General features: G+C 37.5%; 1 protein-coding gene across 2 annotated transcripts in view; it reads right to left on the bottom strand.

Moving 5' to 3' along the window:
* CIT (citron rho-interacting serine/threonine kinase) overlaps positions 1-18,427 on the bottom strand; it is a 141,098-nt gene that overhangs the window by 20,644 nt on the left and 102,027 nt on the right. For both annotated transcript variants that reach the window (XM_054219220.1, XM_054219219.1), the window contains 6 exons: positions 15,447-15,542; positions 13,612-13,728; positions 13,061-13,170; positions 9,973-10,147; positions 8,371-8,568; positions 6,109-6,162 (listed from right to left, as the gene is read on the bottom strand). In XM_054219220.1, the coding sequence (XP_054075195.1) occupies positions 6,109-6,162; positions 8,371-8,568; positions 9,973-10,147; positions 13,061-13,170; positions 13,612-13,728; positions 15,447-15,542 (750 nt within the window). The remainder of the gene's footprint in view (positions 1-6,108; positions 6,163-8,370; positions 8,569-9,972; positions 10,148-13,060; positions 13,171-13,611; positions 13,729-15,446; positions 15,543-18,427) is intronic.

The raw sequence follows: 18,427 nt of genomic DNA, 5'->3' as shown, positions 1-18,427 counted from the left end.
AGAACTTAGAAGTGTATTTATACAGACAAAAATGAACAAAAGAACATTTGTTTTTACAGTGTTTTACCTACCATTCTTACAAGTAACATCTGTGATTTCTACTAACTGCCAGATAAAATAATCTCTTTATCTACTACTTGTTTTTTATTTCTATGTTTAACCACACCAAGTACCAGGCAGTTTTAAGATATCTTTTATACATCCATGGTTTCTTCCACATAAATTTTATATATTAATACAAGTACTTTCTATAAAAACTATTAAAGTAGGTTTGAAATACAAGAAAGCAGAGATGGGGAAAACACAAAATTGATAGGGTGACATGCAGAGTTAATACGTCAAACTACTTAATTCATTTTTTAAAACTGGCTGTATTTCAAGTTGATTTTATCCCCTAAGGACTGGAAGTTAAGCTCCCATTCACCTTTATGCCGTATTCTGAGATTTTGACTTCTTTCCCTGAATATAACTAAAATTAAACCACACCATTTTAAATTTCCCTGTTACACTTTATCTAGTAGGATATTTCTGGAAAATGAAAGACAAAGCAGTTAAGAAAGAAGGGTTCCAGAAGAAGTGACGTGATCTCCTTTATTGAATATTTTCCTAAAGGTATATTTGTTGACAGTTCCAAAATGGCTTAGCTTAAATCCCACATATATTATAACCTATATAATGTAATCTATAAAGATCGACAGATTTTACATTTTTTTTAAAGACAGAAAGTTTGTTCTCAGTACAATTTTCCTTTTTTCATGAGGAAAGTGGAAAATTGTTGACAAATCCAATTTTTAAAAGTTATCTTCAGGTATGTAAACTAACAGGGTTACAGAGCTTATAAATACGATAAAGACTAAACAGTAACGGGTAATATTGACACAGGAAAACGGGACGTGGTGTGAGATGCCTGTCCTGGGAACCAAGAAGAAAGAAAACATAGATCAAAAAAGACATTTGACAAGAAATGTTGTCTTAGGCATACATACATCCATCCATCCTATGCCAGAATCCTGTACCTGAAAAGAGTTAATAGCTTTAGGTGTTTTTCTTTTCAGTTAAGGAAATTCCCAGGCAAAAAAAAACCCAGATAAACTAACCAACCAACCCTGAGCTATTCTGGAGTTAAATTTCTAAGTATATTAAAGGAAAATCTGTAGGAAAACACTATTATATCCTTTAGAAACCCATCATATAGTTTTATATATAACAACCAAACACTTGAAAGCTTGGAAAAGCAATTCTAGGCAATCTAGGCAGCCTTATCTGTGGCACTGTATCATCACTCACTGAGCAACTGAAGTTTTCTCTTCAATCTATGCACATCTTCATCACAACTAATACACAAAATAGAGATATAATCCAACTACACCACACTAATCTTGGCAGATTGTTCACTACGTGCCACGTCTAAGCGCACAACTTATCTTTATACTGTTACAGAAGACTCTATCTCATTTTTAAATACTACAGAGCAACCCAAGCGTAACAGCTCTTCAGCAAAAATGACCGTACTCAGTACAAGTCCCTCCCCAGTGCATAGTTTCAGAAAAGCAAAGTGTTTCTCGACTGTGAGATTGCGCCGTTTCACAGCTATTGTACCGGCCCTACAAACTTCTCCAGGCATGGATCACAAGTTAAATATCATTGCAAAAAGCACTTCAGGGCCATGATGATTAGGTTTGCATATCAGACACAACGTACAAAATTTAATCCATATGCTCCACCTATCAAAACCACAGGCAAAATAATGAGGGAAAGGAGAAAAGGAAGCCATTTTAGAATACCGCTAACCACAGTTTGCAAACTTCTCCATAACCTTATTCCTTCATGAAGACGTCCCAGTTCTCAGACGCCACCAACAAGCATGCAGGAAAATGCTAGGACACAGCAAGGTTAACTGTTTCAGGATGCCATCAGCAGCAAGTTATTTGGAGTTTAACGCAATTTTCCATGCAACCTTAATTCAGAACATCCAGATTCATGCATAGTTTTACTCTACCCATTTCCACTCCTCCTCACCCCCACTAATCTTTACTAGAATGCTAGCTGTCAGAAGTAACGAGGAAAAAAGGAAAAGCTATCTCTCAGCCCCAAATTATTGTGAGGAGGAAGCAAGAGCATGCATCAGAGTCACTTCGTCTTAACCTATTCACATTTGGATCCCAGAGACAAAGCTTTTCTAGCTTTCTACCAACCATTGCAATGGAGCACAATACCAAGCCTCTTAAAGGACACAGCTACAGATAGATACCAGTCTTGTATCTCTACCCATTTGATTGAAAAACAACAACGAAGTCCTCACTTTCTTCCCTTTTCCACAGTCAGACAACATCTGTGGCTGCAGAGCAGCAGGACATCACACACTCTGCATTCCTCTCCTTTCCACAGTAACTCATTATCAAAACATACAGTCTCTGGTACTCCTCCATCCTAGTTGCCAGAAGACGAGCTCCCTCTGCCAACCATGAGCCTCATCCTGAGATGATGATGATGCCGTCGTCCGTGGCGAAGGTCCCATTAGCCTCTTTTACAGCAACACCTCATCAACACTCTAGAAGCCTCTGACTTTTTGTTAGGCTACAAAACCCACAAAGCCTATAACTTTTGCCTATAACTACCATTTGCCATCACATTTTCTGTGAAATGAGAATCAGGGATAACCCTTCCCACCCAATTTATCTCCCCCACTCCAGATTTAACAAAGCCACAGAAAAGTTTTTGCCTGGGTATTAGCCTTGTTACAGTGGGCAAGATCCCTTTGCTCTGAAACGTAATTTAGCATCGAAGTATATAGCATCTTTAGACATCATTTTGGAAGTTCTCACAAACACAGATTATTCTTGTATGCCAATTCATTGAGCAAATGTGGAATCAGGACTTAGACCAAAGTCAGCAGGACTTTATGCATGACTACAATTAGACATGGGGCTAACGGGCTTGCAGTTTTAATGCCTCAATATCCAATCTCACAGACAAGTGCAGAAATGCTTAAGACGGAAACGTAAGATGATGACAAAAGAGCCTCAAGGAGGGGAGATCAACCTTGTTTTACTGGAGAAACCTTGAATAAATGGAAATGCGATATCCGATTTGTATTAAGAAATGCCTCTCTCCCTGCGAGAGTAAAATCAGCAGCCTGTACCTGAAAAAACCCTACAAGATTCAGATGGTGGTTCCCTGGAACAGCAATAGTATTTCACTAAGCTGAGTGCAAAAACTTCATAGGATTGCTTTTCTTCCAAATATTTATAGACTTTACTGCCCGCTTACTGAATGTTTTAGTTTTGAAACAATACTAGTATTACTTAGATAACTTAGTTGCATTTTTAATTTCAAATGTGTTGATGATCCAACAACAAGTCATAATTTAGAGGCAGGTGGAAACAACTGACGAATACATATATTTTCCTATTTAAGAAAATGTCTTTTATTTCTATATCTTTTTCCGATTGCCTAGAAAACACTTCTAACACTCAAATGGATGATATTCTTGATCAAATAATTCTTTAAATGTCAGGAACTAGTCCTCCCCTTCAACAGATTTGCCAGATGAGCTATCGTTGTGAGAAGATTATGATAAAATATTGCTCTTCGTGTGTGCCTCTGTGCATCTCTGTGTGTGTACAGCAGGTACTATAATTTAAAATTTTTATTGTAATTATGTGTCCTATTATTTCCTGCGCAATTGAGAGACAGAGAAACCATTTTCGTTCTGAATCCCAATAGAAAAAAAAGAGATGTCAGGAGATGAAACAATGCAGAGCTATCAGAGCAATTGAATATAAATTCACAAACAAGGCAGAAATCACAACCAACAATATAGCAAGTCCCTATATATGCACCCCAAAACACAGCAAATTTAAAATGAACAAATAGGAGAACCTAAAAAAACATCCACTTGGCCAGAGACCTCAGCAAAAGAAAGAACAAGAGTGCGATGAGGGCACAGGGAAAGCAGACACACGTTTGAGATTTAAGCCTTCTCTACAACTGGGAGCTGTGATCTTTGTGAAGCTAGAGAAACAGAAGAAATAGCAAAGAAGGTAGACTAAGTATTTTTATTTATCTTTTGAACACTACAAATGTTCAGATTGAAGTATTTCAATCTTTCAGGTTTTTTTTCCCCGTCTAATCTTATTTTCATAATTCTTACAGTGTTCTGGGCTTCCCAATAAGATTAAATAAAAAATAATTCCATGCCAAAGTTTGCCAGCATAGTTCAAGGAGTTTGTTTCAGCTTAAAAAGGATATCTTTGAAAACTTGCTGAGAGAATAAACCCACTCATTATCATGCTGCATAAGTAGCAGCATATTACAATTATTCCCTTAAGTGTTATTTTTAAGAGAGTATAAACTCTAATCACCTTCAAGTAGAATCACATGGTCACCAAAACCTGAAGCCTGCATCATAGTCGGCATAATAGATAAAATTGAGGTTGAAATATCTGGTGAAGGCACCATAATTAACGTTCTCTGATCCCTCACTGTCAATAGAGGATTGTCCTATATTTTCTCTCAGTGCTCCTCAGTAGGCAGGATGGACAGCTAGAACTACTCATGACACAGAACGACGAAGTTTCTATCCATAGTCAATTAAATTATACATGCATTTTCCTGGGCTGGAGAGAGAATGTATGATGAGCATGTATTATTCATTTAGGAACTATTTAATTAATTTCTTATTGATGAGGATGTCTGATCCCACTTATCCCAGTGAAGGGCCTACAATACACAACACTTCTAGAAATCCTTTTATGCAGAACCTTTGAAGCTCTCAACATTCTTGAAATGTTATGGGTCACTCTTCACTGTTGGAGATCGCTCACCACACTTACGGAGCCAAAATGCTACTAGATAATGAGTTATGACCTCTGAAAGGCAGCCTACCATGCAGTGAAAAGAAGCTACAGATTTTCCACAACTGCTTTTTGCCTGAATGGAGATCACATAAGCATTGTCATAGAAAGCTGTTGTTCTTTATGAATGGCAAGAAAGAACAAAATAAAATAGCTATATGATAGCACATACGGAGCTAGAGCATCAATCTAAGAAAAGAAGACGGGAACAAAAAGTAAAGCTTCTTGCGCAGGATTTCATTTCGATAGATGTTCACACACTTTGGTAAGCTCTACTTCCTCACTTCTTCATATCAGTATATTCCATGAACAGAGTAGAGGAATACCCTTGCTTAGTGCTAAAGAGCAACTGAGGAAAACAGAATAACCCTCATCCTGAAAAGATATTTTTGAAAGATGAAAACTTGTATGTTAGATACTTAGCCCTACAGCATGAAAAATGAAGTATGAGGAAATCGCTAGAAGTTGGAGAACAACCAAGATAAAAACCCCAGCAATTAAGTTCTGTTTACAGGGTGGGGTGAGGAGATAAAGCTTAGAAAGACAGGCAATCAGTACTGATCCAGAGGACTGTGGGCCTTTTGTAATTCATGTCATTGGAAGACAGATGCTCTCCATCAAGCATCATAAGTCTGAAGATAGTGTTAATCTGCGAGAATCCCTATTGATAAACCCAAGACTGATGAAATGAATCGAAAAACATGTCAAAAGATCTCAAGCTATAGAAGGGGCAAACATAGATACTAAAGTCCTCTCTGCTCTTTGAGCAGATGACTACATGTCAAAGTATTATTTGGAACCGTAACATTTCTCGCCTCTTCAAACAGTGTTAAAGTCCTCCTTAAAACCCAGAGTAGCATAAAGGCTCTTCCACTCTGGCCTACATCTACAATGCAGCTCAGGATTTGGACAGGTAGATCTTTTCTGCTCACAAGAAGAAAAGATCTTCACCTACAATCATTTTTTGCAGCTGCTACACCATTCTTATTAGCTGCACTGCAATGAGATATTTTAATTTACTTTCTTCTCCAAAAAGAAGAATAATGTCAATTTCACAATCAGACTAAAACCTCAAAATTGAGGTTTACCTGAAACCTAAAAGAAATCAAATCCAATCCGTCTAGCTCCTACTAACACCTTGAAGCCAGAAGTCCACATTAGGAACTAATGTCATCAAGGATTAAATAAGTAAATTGTTTGTTTCCTTATGCTTAATTTCAAAATAATTCAATGATCTGTATTTAATACTCACTGTGCAGCTATTACGAAGGGCTTCAAATTTACGCTGGATTTCATCTCTATGTGCCTAAAGGAGGTAAGAAGTTAATCATCAATTTTTCATACATTAGAATTCGAATCCAACAGCTGTTGCTAAACAAACTGCAGAACAGTCTACCAGCAAGCGAAGTTTGGAAGGCAGATGCTGCAGGCTATGAAAGCACTCTGGAGTGGCAAAGAACTGATTAGCAAACGTCACATTCTACTGAATCAAAATATACTTATGCTCCCAATTCTGAACTATTTTAGAAAAATGTACAAACTCGAGAACCAAATACGTAAAAGGTGCCATCTGAAATGGTCACCAGAAGACGTGTCAATTCCATGTAAAGTTTGTACATTCTTGACAGTTAAATTTGAGTTGGTTTTACTTCCATATCCAGATTGGTATTTCATATAAAATAAATACTGCATGCAATTTAACGCTTGCAAAGAAAAACTATAATGAAGTATTATGCAAGCTATCCCAAAGAGCTCTGCCAATCTACCTGAATCCTACCATAAAGTACCATTTAATCCCGAGCCTCTCTAAAAAGCAGTGATGAAACATAATAATCAATTCTTTGGAAGTCTGCATCCAAAGTATGGAAAAGTGCAAACACTTATTTTAAAGAATGCAGTATTGCATGCACCATTTTACCTCCTAATTTACAAGCAAAGCATGACAAAGCAAAAGTGTTCTTGTTTCAGCCTCATGGCCTCTCTCAAAATTCATCAAACTGATTTAAGAAGTGTCTAATGTCATATGCTATCTGAAAACTTAACAAATGAAAGGTTAGTGCACTAGCACATCCAGAAACCTTTCTTCATTCAGAATAGTTTCCTTAGAGCCAAGAGACTAAACAGGAAAAAACTGCCCAGCAGAAGTCAGATATGAGAGCTCAAAAGCTATCTTACCATAACAGGCAACGTGAAAAATTTCGAGTATATTAAAAAATCCGTAACAGAAATACTCTCAAGCCCACCACACTGGACTATCTTACAACAGCTGGCCTAAAAGCACTACCATTTTGCCAAATTAACCGAAGTAATAACTGAGTGAACACAGGTCATAAACATTCATCTGTTTCAGTAGGGGTGTAGGGGAAAGATGCCCAGCACATCGCCATCCTATTGGCGGTGATATTAGTCGTTATGCAAAGCTTTCAGCTGGGAGGGGACCGCCTCAGTTTTGAGCAAAAAAGGAAACTGATGCCTTTTTAGTTCTTTTCAGTTATTCTTAAGCCTTGATGTTGTTGTATTTTCCCAGCACGTACCCGTTTTATAGCAACTCGGAGTGAAGGGTTCTCCCATTCATCTACCCAAAGCAGCAACATAATACAAGCACCTATCTGAGCTGAGACCCCATCCCTTCTGAAAACTAGCAATGGCAGAAACATTCAGAACAGTCCTTTGATCAAATGCTGCTGGAGCAAGAGAATGCACATTTTTAACACTTCAAAACAACTGGATTTGAAGGTCGTTAAAGACTGCTGCTCAGGGGGGTAGCTGGCACCCAAAGCAGCAGCTCCACTCGCTCCCCCCACAGCCATGGGAATCTTTTATGAAGGAAATATTTCTCAGAATCAAGCAGTTTGAAAGCATCTTTTTGCACTCAAGAGACAGCAACCAGCAGCATACAATTTAGAATTCCATTTACTGAGAGTGGGGGGAAAAAAAGGGGGAGGGAGGTTGAACTTTTTTTCCTTTATATCATTCACACACCTCACCACAGACTGCAAGACACACATGACAATTTTTAATGAAATAAGCATTGGAATAAAATTACGGTGCTAACAACACTATTTTCCTATGAATTTGGGGTTTTTTTCCCCCAAATAAGTATCCTGAAAGGAGGATAACTGATAGAAAAAAAAAAAAAAATCATCAGAACATTTATGGTCATGAAGTACTTTCAGACTCATGGGATATTATTTAAATAAGTAAATCACAGAGTAAAACCCCTAACAATAACAATTTCATATGCAACTTTCACCTCAGCACAGACGTAATAATGCTCTTACAAACAATCAATCAGTTTTGGCAGCAACGAACCACTACTAGGAAGCATTCATACAGATACAGATAATATGACATTTTAGCCATCCCCACCCCTATCAACACAAGGCACAACTGATCTCCTGTTCTGAAAGTTAAAAATTAAATAGTATAAATTAATTTTAACCTCATTATGAAACAGGCACCTCCATAATTCTAATCCATATCTACAGTTCATAGTGTGAATTTAACGTCTCACCGTGAGAGCTTGAATCTCTTCCTCTGCCTCAGCTGTAGTCTCCTCCAGTTCCGTTTTGGCTTCACGGAGCTGATTCTCCAGGGCTGTCCGTGCAGCCTGCAGCCCAGTAATTTGAGATTCCCGCTCCTGGAGTGTCAGCTGCAATTCTGTCAACTGCCTTTTGAGTTCCAGCTTTTGTTCTTCATGCTCTAGACTAACCTGAAGAAAGACAAAGTAGCATCCAAATGTAAGCTACTAACAAAGAAAATATAGGCAATGTAATCTCATTTCAAACCTCACTTTAAGATGCTGTTGCCACATCTATCCCAAAAATCACATCCTGACGGATTGCTTAGTCACTGACAAGTCAAGGACACAGCTTTGTGTACTACCTAAAAACTACTGGTTTGCTTTGAAAAAAGTTAAAAGCAACCTGGCATTTTGAAACAACAACAAGGGCACAAGAATAATTCCAGCTGGGACTCCAATATCACATATCAAACGTTGATACAAAAAGCAAAAAAGTTGAAGTAGTTTGTGCTGACATTGGGAATCTTTATTTGAGAACCTTTAGGCATAAACATCAATACTAATCCTTACATGTATGTAAACATTGCATATATTTTGCTGTTGACTTTCATATTTCATTTTCCCTACAGATCCTTTTTAAAGAAACCAACCAGATCATGTGGCTCTGGGTTTATTTGAATGGCTTCTGTTGAAGGTTTGCTTGAGGCATACTCAGGGATAAACATGTCATTTCCACAAATGGATAAGAAATGAACAAGCAGCAGAACAGATCTCAGTGCTCAAAATCAATTCCAAACCTGAGCACCTTCTTCAGGCTCTCTGCTATCCCAACAGAATGTGTCTGTTGTGCTGCAGATGCGTGACAAGCCTGCCTGAAATCTTACACTGGTCCAAACAAACTTCCAGTCAAGCAAGGACTTGTGTTGGTCGTCCAGCCCTCTTGGCTAAAGGCAAGATTTCAGTCTTAGCTGAAAATTAGTGGAGTGAGACTGGAGAAGGTAAAAGAAGATTTGAAGTGGATCCAAACTAGTTGATACCAAACTAAAAATGAAGCACAGCTCACAAATCTTTAAAAATACACATTTTCATATTAGTTTCCTTTCCAGAAAACTTCTGAAAAATGTGTGTGAAGCAACAGATCTCCCGTTTTCTTACAGCAATTCTGTTGTGTCCTTTACTTTCTATTCTGTAGACTCCAAGGCTATGGTTAAGCTGGTCATTGTACATAGCTAAGCTTTTATTCTCTACCCCGTGACAACTCCAGCTGGATAACATTATAAGGATATTATACAAAAAAACCCATAAATATGATTCTGAGAAAGCAAGATGATCTAAAAGCTCAGATTCAGTTAGGTCTAAGACTGACAAATCCTTGATACTTACTTTTACCTCCTTCTAATGAGCAATTTTTAATTTTTTTTTTTTTCCTCCTAAGGAAAAAAGTACTGCTAGACCAAACTAAGTTAATACACCTTAAAATATCATTTTTATCACACACAGAACTAAACCAACTTAATCTTAGTTCTCACTATGATACTCAAAATGGGATAAATTCATTAAGTTTCTTTGAAGGGATTAAACCCAAGTTTTCACCTCTCGCAGCCTAGTCTCTAACTCCAGCAGGCGGTTCTTGTCAGTGTGATCTTGGTGACTCATCTTTTCCAATTGTTCTTCTAATTTTCGATTCTGGGCCTCTAACTTTCCAGCTTGTGTTTCCAAGTAGAACTTCTGTTGCCTGAGCTCTGAAATCATCTCCTCTTGGGCTTTCCTGGTAGAAGAAAAGCACAAGTGACAAACCCAAAATGTCCTTAACATATGTCCTTTCACTGGGGTGAAGTGAGGAAGAATATACAAGTTTCCTGTTCCATAGAACAGTTAAGTTCATAGCTTAAATCCTATGTCCCAACTGAAAAAAAAAATTTCAACTCTTTATTCCTGTTTGCAAAAGATCCATGTACTAGTGTATTCATCAACATATGCCCAGAGCACTAAAATCCCATATTTGTTAGTTGCAGAAAAATTAACCTTGTACATGGGAATCTACAACAATACTTAAGCTACAGTTCATTCTTCTCATTTCACCATTCCTTGTTACGTGTTATTCTGTACAGGAAAAATAAACGCTAAGAATAGTTGCTTTCACACAATATATTTCCATGAGATAAGAGAAACCCTATGGTTTAGGGTTGGGGTGGGTGGGGTGTAGTATGTTGGGGGGGTTTTTAAGTTGCAATGGACCTAGAACTTGACCTACATTGAAGCGAAGCTTTGTTGTGTCTGATCAAAGTCTTAATCTACAAAGTGAACAAAAATAATTACTTGTGCTAATAAGAATTTTGAGAGCTGGCAACGATTAATTATTAGCATAACAATTTGAAATGGATACCCTCATAAAAAAAAAGAAAAAGAAGGGGGAAAAAAGGTCTTTCTATATTATTTACAATTCCTGGAATCATTTTATCATGCATTGGGAAATTCTGCCTCATGGTGTGCTTTCTACTTAGAAGTCTCATAAAGCTCTACATATATTAATGAATTAATATTTTAAGAAGTTCACTGTGAGATAAGCTGTTATTAATCCTATCCCAGAGAAATTATGTGGGTTGCCTAAGATCAAATAGAAAGACTTAACAAAACTAAAAATAGAACTTAAGTCTTCTGACTCACATTTCTGTGCATTGCACGCAAAACCACCCGTTCACCCTTTCTCTTGTTTTAGTTTACCTCTACAGATTATTGCCAGCCAGAACTGTCAAATGGTGTTATTTCACTTCCTACTGGGTACTGGGCTATCTTCTCAGGAACTTGATAATCATTAGCTTCCTCAGCTACTGATGAAACAAAAGCTAGCAGAGTTCACCCCTCCTCTGAAGGGTTTAATCACTAGTTCTCCTCTTCAGACATGCTCAGATCAGCTGTAGCTTTTCTGGATTCAAAATACAGTCCAACAACAGATTTATACATTTTCACCACTACCATTCACAAAATCAGCACAAATTCATTAGCTATCTGCATGCATAATAAAGCAATTATCTCTTAAAAATGTTGTTAATTCTGTACTATCTTTTACCAATCCTGCAAAATTATGTTACTTGACAATACGTCTCTCAATAATCTATTCCAAACTGTATGTTCAAAATTTATTTCTTTTTCATGCTTTCTATGGATCTCTAGTCAAGCGTCCTGCTCTCAGAGAACGCATCTACCTCAGCTAAGTTCTTACACTCAGTTCAGCACCAGTGACTGTGATACTAGACCTTGCATATGCTTTCCTGGTACACGCTGAGACAATACTTCTGTTTTATTTCAGACTGAAGGTAAATTATGGCTTTTGCAGCCTCAAAAAACTTCCTGGGTGATTAACTGGAGGTCATCTGGAGTAAATACAACTGGAGCATAAAGCAACGCAATTAAATTTCTCAGTTATTTCTGTGAATATTTTTGGCTGCTCAGGCTAAAATAACTTGCCAGACATTTGAAATACAACAAAAATTGGAGCCATTACATATCTGGAGGCATAATCACCACTGAAAAGGAAAAAAACCAAAGCAAGTCTTTGCCAAAATTCGTCCTTGCTTGGTTCTATTCAGTATTATAGGTGAATCTGTCCAAGCGCTTCTCACAGAGACATTACCTATCATTGCATCCAGCAGCTGACAGACACTGAAAACCTTTCTGTGGACAGGCAAAGCTGATGAATCGCTTAACTCAATAAATAAAAGCATATACTACTTTAGCCCTACCTTGCAGGATGTATCAAGCAATCCATGCTTTTCCCTATAATTGAAGTAGAATGCCTTTAAATCTCTTACGAAGGAAAAGCATCATTAGAAGGACAAGGAATCTCAGCTAAAAACCAAAGCAAAATAAAGCTCAGGCAGACAGAAAGATCTGACACAGAAGATTTCCTATTACACAGTGATTCAAGATGACATTAGATCTTGACCAGTAGTATACCCCCAAACCACTGAACTGATTATTACACCAGTCATCAAGAGAACTGCAGAGAGGCTGAAGGCAAAAAGGCAAGAGATATATGCAAGTGCTATCTGGGTTAGGAAGGAACAAAAATTAATTGAAGCAGCATTCTGAAGCTGAAACTGGGGTATCCCCTACTTCATGTTACTTCTGCCCATTTCAGTAACAAAATATCTCACTATTGCAACCAGCAATTCACAAACATGTAGAAAACCTCTTGGATCAAAAATCCTGCTTTCTTGTCTTCTCACTCATCAGGGCAGGATGGAATGTTTGTGAAAGAAAGGTATTTAATCTTTTCAATTTCAACATCGTGTAACTGTCACAAGAACCAAGGAAAATACAAAACTATTAGCAGCATTTATGTTCAAAAAAGGAATACATGCTTCTCCAGAGGTATTTTAGACATTAAAATTATTAGTATTTATTTAACTTGTTTGGTAAACCTGCACGAAGCACCAGCCTTAGGAAAGGCTCCAAAGTAAACATTGTAATGCAAACCAATTTTCCTAGTCATGTTTGAGGAAACACAAAATAAGCAGTGAACCACAACTATTTGAAGAACAAGCATATTTTTGCTTCACTGAAAAACAAGCAAGGAGCACAGCAGGCTGCAAAAAAAGATCCACTTTTACATTAAGAGAACAGATCTTACTGAGAAGTGTTCAGTAGTGACCAGTATGACAGCAGTTGATATACTTACATGTTCCTCTGGGTAAAAAGGCTGCTATTTGCTGCCAGTTTATTGGCCTCAGACAATTCCACTATTCTCTGCTCCAGTGACCTAATCTTCGAATCCATTGCATTGATCATCTGAAACACACCAATGTGCCTTTGAGACTGCACAATAGAACTGATTATAAAAACAATGTTTAAAAAAAAAAGCACCAACTTTTTCTAGAAGCAAAAAGAAGTAAAAGAAAACCAACCAAATGGCTAAAAGAGCATCACAGATGCAATTACTGGAGCTATTTACAACTACTTTCTACTGCTTTAATATTAGGAGAAAGCAACCGTTATATTATCAATGAACAAAATTATAAGTATGCAGCACGCAACATGGCTACTTTTAAGGAAATATTATTGAAGATACCTTGAATTAAAAAAACATGTCTTTTAAAGTCAGTATTAATCAGAGGATTTCTTTCAAAACAGCCCAGCAGCACTATAAAACCTCAAACAAGATTGCTTGAAATCAGAGTCTTAGAAAGCTACTCTTAAAAATGCTTTGATTTCCAATTCAACTATACATACCGCCTTCTGTTCAGCAAGGACTTTACATTTCTCACGGGCTTCTTCTTCATGTCTTCTGAGCATATTCTCAAGTGCTTCCTTATCTGCAAGATCCTTCTTCATCTGATTTTCCAACACCTAAATGAAGACATTTCTTTTGTCTAAATTATATCTGTTTCACTGGGCAAAGGGCAAGCAGAAAGAAAATCATCAAGAAAGAATTGAATTTTTTTTAAGCAATTGATCATATCTCAAGCAAAATTAAACCCAAGATGCAATTGCATGAAATCCACGGAAGAGCAAACTCCAAAAAAGAGCACTCCCTCAGTTATCTCTGAAGACTGAATTTAATGATGTAGTTTTATAAAGACATGGAGATACTGTAGATTTTCTTAATTATTATTTTAAGTCCTCTAAACTATGTTCAAGAAATATTCCAGATCAATGCAATAGAAAATAGAAAACCTCTGTACTCCAATATGTATCGTAGAGGTGATATGGAAGTGCACATCCTTTAGCTGCCCTAACAATATGGCTCAGGAGTGATATGCATGAGAAGGCAATTGAGACCTCATGAAATCTTCAAGTAGGAGAAACCAAATGAAAGTAAAATACTTCTTTCTGTGGCACAAATACCCATCATAAGGAACAGGACTAAAGTAACTAATTTTTAGATTTTTTTAAAAATGCATGTTATGAATGTACGTCCAACTTTAAGTCAGTTGTTAAATTGAAGGTCATTTCCTTCAAAGACAAGTTTTCATAGTCACAAAGTCTGGACACCACAGGGTATTTTTTACTGTTGCAGTTATAAACTCCCATGTCCTTGTTCATCTCTTTGAGCCTCTTTCACCTGGCTTCCTGATTCCTCCTACTAAACCCCATATCATATGTCCCTGTAATACACTGTCTTTCTTTAAGTTCTTTTTCCAGTCCCTGTCCTCTTTTCCAGTTTTTATGTGACCACTTCTCCTTTCCCAACATCTACCTCTGATCATCCTGCTTTCTATCACTCTCCTCTCTTTACTGATTCCCACGTGCTCTGGTCTGCCAGGAAACCTTACTTCTCTTTTTCTGCTTTGTATTTCTCACATAGAAATTCCTTCTCTCCTCTTACATATTATATCCTCTCACATTTAAGCTGAAATATAGAATTAAAGTCCTAGGTAAACATATTAGATGAGGACTGATGAAAACAGATTATGCTTATTAGAAGCAAAGATTCTTAAAAAAAGCACTTATTGGCTGATATACTGCAGGTTCTTTAGAAAAATCCTTAGCCTGTGCACATACTCTTATTTTCCAATTTGTTTTTCCTAATTTTAGATGGTGTCTGTGGTTTTATTTCTGACTGTTTGTTAAAGTCTTATGCTACCCTGGAAAAGACAAAAACAAAGTGGGTGGTTTCTGTGGCTTCTTGGCAGATGTTACAGCTCCAAGAAGAGGGAATTTCAGAAATGCTCTCGTATTTGCTGAATTTGAACCTTGCAGGTAGGCTGTGGGAATACTCTTAGAAAATCGTCAATAGGAACTGAAGGCTTTTTCAGGATGTGAGATCCAACAGCATCAAGAATTATTTAGTCAGTAATAGTCAAGTTACAACCAACAACTGCATTCCTATAGTTCTGATTTCAAAATGCTACCTCTTTTAATGCAGTGCTAAAGACAGGTAAGGTAGGAGGGCATGGACTAGAAGAAAAACTTAATCAGATTTCACTAAACTCTCTGAACCGTTAGTGGTAGGCAAGAAGGCAACTCATAACACAAAGCAATCAGAGCCTAAAGGCAACTGGTTTTTCCCTGAACTCATTCTACCCACAAAAGCTTGTAGGAAGATGATAAGAAGGTATTTTTACTTTGAGTTTTTCCTCATAGAATTGTTCCTTCTGTTTCAGCTGCAACTCCAGGTGTTGTGCTGCAATCTGAGCCTCACGATGCTTTTCTTCCAGCTCCTAAAAGCAGCAGAGATTCAAATTCAGCCACAAGAAATAATAGGTGCTGTGTGTATGTGTTACACAGGTATCAAACATTCATTCATTCTTTTTTAAGCTTCACACTATAAAAATCCCAAGACCAGGGCTGTTGTAGTAAAAAAAAAAAACACATTATGAGAGCTGCACATTATCAGTTTTAAGCTCTGCATATTGTTGCTGACCCAGCTACCGCTAAAGACAAAGATCTCTACTTTCACAGTGAGAATCTCCATTTCCCAGTAAAATATTCCCAAAGATGGGCCAAGGATGTTTGTGAAAACAAGCAATTATAAACACTTTATAGCTGCAGTGGCATTACAAGAAGTTCCGATCTATTTTTAACAAGGTCTCTCACTTGTTTTCTCACAGAAGACCTCAATAATGGTGCACTGCTCTCTATGCTTTTCATTTTACATTCATAGAGTGGGAATAGCATTTACTTTGCTATATTCCTCAGACAAACGTTGTCAGAATAACTATTTATAAATTGATTCGAAAATGAAAAGTGCAGGATGCAATACATATATGGTAGAACATACCAGAATATTTTTAACCTCTTTACTTCACATCCGCTAGTTTGAGCCATGCACAGTAAGGACTTAAATAATTTTGCATCTCAGAACTTCACTGTTTCTGCTGTCTGACTATCTTGCTCAGGGTATGTTTATAATCACCTTTCAATAGGACACCTCGCAAGAGTTGAGCTTAGAACTTGATGCTCATTCGTTGTCACTATTTGCCATTCCAATGATTTCCTTAGAACAAGGGGCAGATCCAGGTCTGTCATTCACTACCACTGGACTGACTCTTGCATAGACAAGTACAGGTTTGGGGGATGCATCCACGCCTCCTGTCTGCCTTCACTACTGCATAGCACAGGAAAATATCCTGATATTTCTACTTTAGCTCTTTTCATATTCTCTTTTCTGGTTTTCCTCGTCTTGAAAACATACAAAGATTTTTTTGCTCCAGTAATTGCAATAGACCTCCTTTTCCAGAAGTGAGAATCAAAGAGGAGGTTCACCAAAAGTAGGTCATCTACAGTGCCTAGTACCCGACACTTCTGCAAGGAATGGAGATTGCTGCTTTTTGCAATTGAAATATGTCTCCCAGCAACAAGAGGGACAACTCACCTCCCCCAGAAGCCCACATGTTTCAGGTCCTGGCAGGGAATCAGACAACCAGATCAGCAGCAGCTTCAAAGCTACCAGCATCAGACTGCTCATATTGTAGCAGAAGCTTCACCAGTTTCTGCCATGGCACTTAACAGCCAGTGTGGGCTTAAAAAGGTAATCTCTTACCATTCCAATTCTCACTCCCTGTTCTCTATGTAGCACTACCTTTGTTATTAGCATCATAGCAATGATTTAAACTTTCAAGCAGCAATAAGTAGCTTCTCTAACTTGCTTCTTGCTTCTTATTCAGCTCTCCACAGGCAGATCAGCAGGTACTTCTCAGGTACTGCTACATGAGTGTAGAGGAAACCAATGCCTTTATTCAACAATTTCCACCTTATTCTATGCCATTTTGTATCATCAGCTCCCTTCCTGCCTTTCTACATTTTCTGTACCAGGAAAAGTCAAAAGTATTTGAAGATACCACCTTGAGGGAAAAAACAGGGTAGAAGTGGAGAAAAAAAAAAAAACTATTACCCTGTGCTCCCAAATCAGAGCTGCAAGGGACTAAGAAAGACTCTGTAGGACTATTTCTTCAATGCCTGTTCGACTTTCTTTTAAGATACTTTTGTGTCTCTCCAACATTCTATCAGAATTCCATGGAAACTATCTACAAGAAGAGCTAAACATATCCCATGGTGTAAAACAATTAGTCAGTATTTCTGCATTCCCTTCCAGTTTTTCCTCTCCACAGAGGATGTAATCAAAACCATGGAACAGTCTCCAAATATACACAAGAGGCTAATGAAACAATTTGAAGTTTTACACTATTTCTAAACATAAAGTTGGCTCCGTGCCCAGCAAAACCATAGTCTCCCACTTACCATGCACTCATGTTATCAAAACAATTGCAAGAAACAGCACTACTAAAGAACTGGTTCTGCCTTTTCTTGAGAGCACTGAGGCATTCTTACACTAAAGTCTACAGATGCAGCCACTACCCGGAACCAGCATGGGTCACCTGTTGACTCCAAATACAGTTATTTATACATTTCCATTTGGCCTTCCTCAGGTGTGTCTCTGCTCAGGATTGCTACCAATAAAAAGTAATCTTTTTTCCTTATCGTATTGACAACACAGAAAAAGAACTCACAAGAAACACAAAATTAATTTAATTATTCCGCTATAAAATTATGCTTCCTGTCCCAGGGAAGTAAAAGGATTACAGACACTCTCTGCTTGGTTCACTTAGACTGACGTACCAACTCGCTATAAAGACTTAATAGGTTAACAAGGAGAGAAACAAGAAATTGCTAACAGAGAAGGTATGTGGGTGAAAATGGATTCCTGACAAATATTATCTTTGGAGACGAACAGTTTAGATGACTAATTTCTCTCTGCTTCAAAATGTAAGCATTTCAAGTAGATCTGACCTCTAAATTCCTTTGCAATTTAGTTTAAAACCCAGGTATCAATGTTTTTATTGTTGCAGTATGCCATACTGAGAATGTTTTACTTCTGAAACCATCATTCGGTAATTAATTTAAATATTACAAGCTGACTTAAAAGTGCTCCCACTGAGACAACTACAATTTTAAAGTAGTATTAAAAGTAAAGGTACAGGAGTGAGTTTGTAACTATAGGTGCAAACAGAATTTGAGCACTTAAGCCTTCTCCAGTATGACTGGTACAAGAAACAAATCCCTTTATTCAACAATTTCCACCTTATTCAATGCAATTCTAGTCTTC

Source organism: Rissa tridactyla, chromosome 13 (assembly GCF_028500815.1).
Source record: "Rissa tridactyla isolate bRisTri1 chromosome 13, bRisTri1.patW.cur.20221130, whole genome shotgun sequence".
NCBI classification, from domain to species: domain Eukaryota; kingdom Metazoa; phylum Chordata; class Aves; order Charadriiformes; family Laridae; genus Rissa; species Rissa tridactyla.
This window is presented reverse-complemented; position numbering and strand designations above follow the sequence as displayed.